Consider the following 4751-nt stretch of genomic DNA (forward strand, 5'->3'; position numbering starts at 1 on the left):
ACCGAAGTAATGTGCCAGGGAGGGGAAGGAGCACACAGGTAATGCCGTCAGTGGAGGAATAATGAGGCGCTGGACACTGTGGGCGTGGGGAGTGGTGACTCTCACACTTGACTTTCTCTCCCCGGGACTCCTGGCCTCACACCACTGTGGCTCCTCCCTCATGGGCTACACGCAGCCTGAGGATTCCGAGCTCCAGGGCCAGTTCTACCTGAGGACTTTTGGGGGGAGCTTATCAAGTCAGACATGAGCAACGGCTAACCTGGAGCAGACAGGCCTCTCACCTGGGACCTGGGTCCCTCTTGGAGAAGCCGGTCCTCCTAGCTCTGTTCTCCAGGGAAGAACCAGGGGGCCTGCGTTCTAACCCACTCTAGCCCAGCCACAGCAGGAATTAGGGAAATCACCTCATTTCTCTCAGCTGATTTCCTTTTGAATCCTTTCTTGGGGATCTGGCAGGGTCTGCCTAAGGCTAGGTCCAGCAATTCACAGTGGTTAAATTGTCCTGGGTGCTGCTGGCTAAGCTGCTCTCTCTAAGGTCCTTGAAAACAGCCATGTGCAATAAGTCAAAAAAGACCTGTAGCCTCCTGCATGAGGGCCATGGTGCCAAGCGGTGCCTACTGGGGCCAGGAGTTGCTTGCTCAGACTCTGAAGATCTGCCTTGCTTTCCCCAGCTGGCTCTATTTTTAGGGAGAATGTCCAGGCATTTGGATGACTATCTTGGGGGTCATTCAAGTGTCCAGGTCTCCTCCTGGCTGAAGCCGCCAAGACTCCATGCTCTGGACCACACTGTGACCAATAAGGGCTGCAGACAGCACGTACTATTTTATTGGGCTTCAAAAGCTTTAAATACAGAATGGGCTGGCCAGGACAAAGATGTGAACACACTGGCATTTTAGAATGGATGTATCAGAAAAATCACATAATCAACAGTTGGACAGAGAGCTGGGAGGAGGGCAGTCTAGGATAGAGGCAGGTGCCAGCTGGCAGTCGGCCTGGGTGTTAGGATTACTCCCTCCACTAGGACATAGTCTTTGATGTTCCTCCCTGATTTGAGGACTCTTTTTAAAAAACCACAAACCTCCAAATAAAACCAACTGGGAGAGACTGTGGATAGCAGTGCCCATCATCACAGAGGACAAGGGTCTGCCCCCGAAAGCCTTGGGGTCCACCCCCCCACCAGCCCCAATGCCACCCTACAAGACATTTCCACACACTGAAGCAAAGCTGGACCCAATCTACAACCCCTGTCTGGGGTTTGGAGTTGAAAACGCCCTCCCGTCAGAGGAAGAGGGAATGGCGTGAGCGGTGCTGGGGGCCAAACCCGATCCCCTCCTTAGCGGCTGTAGCCAAATTCGTCTGCATCATCAGCTCGAAAGTCTCCATAGCGCCACAGATTCAGCTGTAATAAAGAACAGAAAATAGCTCTTTAGGGACATGGGACCCACTGGAACTCAGAGGGCCAAACGCCTCAACTCAGTGCCCACTCGGGGCTCCCAAGGCAAGAACTCACCCTGGCGCTCTTGGCTGACTCCTGGGCATTCAGGTATTCTGTGATCTAGAGGGACGAGAGAGGAAAGGGAGTGGTCAGGGGTGCCCTCAAATGATCAGCCAGCAGGACCCTGCAGAATGCTCAGGTCAGGGCCACAGCTGTCCCTTGCTCAAGCCCGTCCAATGGAGCCTAGTTCCCTCAGAGTAAAACGCAAAACACAATCACATTAGTCTCCTGGCTTATTCCCTTAACTCTTTGCACTAGCTCTTCTGTCTGCCTGGAACGCTCCTCTGGTCACGTGCTCCTGGCTACCTCTCCCACCCGCTTCAGGTCTGTGGTAAAGTATCTCCTTCTTAACGAGGTCTCGGGCAATCCCATTTAAAATTACAACCTAGGCCAGGTGTGGTGGCTCTCGCCTATAATTGCAGCACTTCGGGAGGCCAAGGCAGGAGGATCACTTGAGCCCAGGAGTTCAAGACCAGGCTGACCCCATCTCTATAAAAAAATGAAAAAATTTAGCCAGGCATGGTGGCCCATGCATGCCTGCTAGTAGTCTCAGTTACTTGGCAGGCTGAGGTGGGAGGATCACTTGAGCCAGGGAGTTGAAGGCTGCAGTGAGCCGTGATTCCGGCACTGCGCCACTGTACTCCAGACCCGGTCTCAAAAGAAAGCAAACCAAACAAGAACAATACAAATACAACCTTCCCCTCCCATTCCTGACTCCCTGGATTCCACTTCTATTTTTTCACTGCAGTTATCATCTTCTAATATCCTATTTAATTTACTTATTATGTTCATTGTAATTGTTGTCTCCTCATGCTTGAATGTAAGCTCCTCAGGGCAGGGGTGCTGTCTCTTGCTCACTGATATACCATAGGCCCTCAATAAATGTCTGCTGATAGAATGAATAAATAAATGAACCCATGTTTTGTGTTTATCTCAGGGACTGCAGCAGAAGGAATTTTCTACATAGCAGAGGCATTATGGGCAGTTTCATATGCGGTACATTAAGATCTCCAATTCCATAGGGAGGCTGAAGCTGACCTCCTAGAAGCCATTTCCTAAGGAAAGTGGGGGTCTATCCAGAGGGGCCTAGGGGTTGGGCTTCTCTTGAGACACAGTGGCAATCCACAGGGGTGTCTTGTTCCAGTGTGTCATCAGCCTGCACAGCCACCAACACATTATGTGGGCCTGCGGTGCTTGAGGAAGAGAGGAAAGGCTAGGAGGGCTGGGAGAAGGGAGAGCAGTGGGCAAATGGAAGCGAGATGAAGAGGAGGAGTGTCTGGTTTTCATGCCACGCCTTTCTTGCTCCTGTCTCTGAGGGAACATAGGGAGACGCTGGCCACATCCTGCTGCCCTCTCATCACTTTCTGCCAGGAGACAGCAGCTCTGTGGGGGGCCGAGCTTCCCCCAGTCTGGCCCTCTTGGATGGGTCGCTGATTCAGCCCAGCTGGGAAGCAGGGCTGGTCTGCAATAGGGCCTCAGTGGCTGCTTGGTGAGAGGGCAGAGAGGGACTCAGAAATGTATAATGTTGGGTGGAAGGGGCTGCCTTGTATCCAGAGCCCAAAGCTAATCACCAATGGCTGCGCAGTGCAAGCTATTTCCCAGGTATGAGTGCACTGATTGTCATGATCAGCCTTGAGAAGTGGCAAGGCAGCTAGTGCTCCCCTCACTTCATGAGCAGGGAGCTGGGGCTCAGGAGGCTGGCTTCTCCTCTCAGAACGGCGGAGGCAGGACTCCAGGTTCACAGGGCTTTCCAAACAGCCGGAGGGTTGTGTAGCAGAGTCCTTCTGGGCCCTTCGGTGCTGCCTCCTCGACAGCTCTGGCTAGGGGTGGCACTGGGTATTAGGAATTGGTTATTGCCTTGGAAACTGTCTGTTGGAGAGTACGACTGGGAGAGCGGGAAAGACAGGCCTTGACCCTCTCCACATCGCCCCTGGCAAAGCTTTCTCGCCTGTCACCTGGGGGTACATGGGGAGGGAAGCTTTCCGCTCTAGTTTGCAGCTGCATTCTCAGCCAAACCCGCAGCCAATTAATTTGGGATGTAATTAACTTTAAAACAAAAACAAAAAAACCCCAACAAACCCAAATCCATTATCTTTCCCCAGCAGGAACAGCAGGATGGTGGATTCCCTGCTCCCTTCCTGGCTTGTGGAACAGTCCCCTTCTCTGTGAGGGCGGTGGCGCAATGCTGGGGCCACCTCGCCACATCACGTACCACTTTCTGGAACTGTTTCTCCTTGCGCACCTCCACCATGACCAGCCCCTCCTTCACCAAGCCCAGCCCCACATCGCCCTTGGAATCTGCAAACTGCAGGGTGACATGGGGGCAGCCGGAGCTCAGGTGTTCCACGTTGAGCAGGCACTGAGTGTTCTGGATATCCCGAACCACGCTGTCCACGGCGTCCGTGCGGGCATCATCCTGGAGCAGAGACACACTCAGGTCAGAGCAAGCCAGAGAACAACCACTTGGGCCCCAGCTCCTGTCCATGGACTCCCAAGAAAGTCTGGCTAGCAGGGCCTGTAATTCACTCCCCAGAGAACCCTAGTGAGGCTGGCCAGGCACAGCGGCTCATGCCTGTAATCCCAGCACTTTGGGAGGCTGAGGTGGGTGGACCCCTTGAGGCCGAGAGTTGGCGACCGGCCTGGCCAACACAGTGAAACCCCATCTCTACCAAAAACACAAAAATTAGCGGGGCGTGGTGGCGCATGCCTGTAATCCCAGCTACTCAGGAAACTGAGGCATGAGAATCGCTTGAACTTAGAAGGCGGAGGCTGCAGTGAGCCGAGATTGCACCATTGCACTCCAGCCTGGGTGACAGAGTGAGACTCGGCCTCAAAACAAAACAAAACAAAACAAAAACAGAAAGAACCCTAGTGAGGCAGAAACAGGCTCTGGATAGGAAGTCTTCCCCTTTTCTTTTCTGTTCCTTGCCCTCAGCCAGAGACTATTTGCAAGTGACCCCTTTCTTTCCTACCCTGTGCTCCCACCTGCCTGCCCTGTGTCTCCAAGGAAAAGTGACTTCTTCCCACTCAAAGCTCACCTACACTTGGTGTCCTCTCACTTCCTACCTCCTGCAGGACCTTGCTCCAGTGCACTAAGTCCATGACATCCTCTGTCTCCGTCTTTTTTTTTTTTTAAGAGACAGGGACTAGGCCAGGTGTGATGGCTCACGCTGTAATCCCAGCACTTTGGGAGGCCAAGGTGGGTGGATCACCTGAGGTCAGGAGTTCAAGACCAGCCTGGCCAACATGGTGAAACCCC

General features: G+C 53.3%; 1 protein-coding gene across 1 annotated transcript in view; it reads right to left on the reverse strand.

Moving 5' to 3' along the window:
- Nucleotides 1–790: 790 nt before the first annotated feature.
- The window catches only part of SND1 (staphylococcal nuclease and tudor domain containing 1), a 441984-nt gene continuing 438023 nt past the window's right edge, over nt 791–4751 (reverse strand). The window contains exons 22-24 of the mRNA XM_011995923.1: nt 3705–3908; nt 1508–1552; nt 791–1396 (exon numbers count right to left, since the gene is read on the reverse strand). Coding sequence (XP_011851313.1) covers nt 1331–1396; nt 1508–1552; nt 3705–3908 — 315 coding nt within the window. The 3' untranslated portion in view covers nt 791–1330. The remainder of the gene's footprint in view (nt 1397–1507; nt 1553–3704; nt 3909–4751) is intronic.

Source organism: Mandrillus leucophaeus, unplaced genomic scaffold, assembly GCF_000951045.1.
Source record: "Mandrillus leucophaeus isolate KB7577 unplaced genomic scaffold, Mleu.le_1.0 Scaffold5, whole genome shotgun sequence".
NCBI lineage: Eukaryota > Metazoa > Chordata > Mammalia > Primates > Cercopithecidae > Mandrillus > Mandrillus leucophaeus.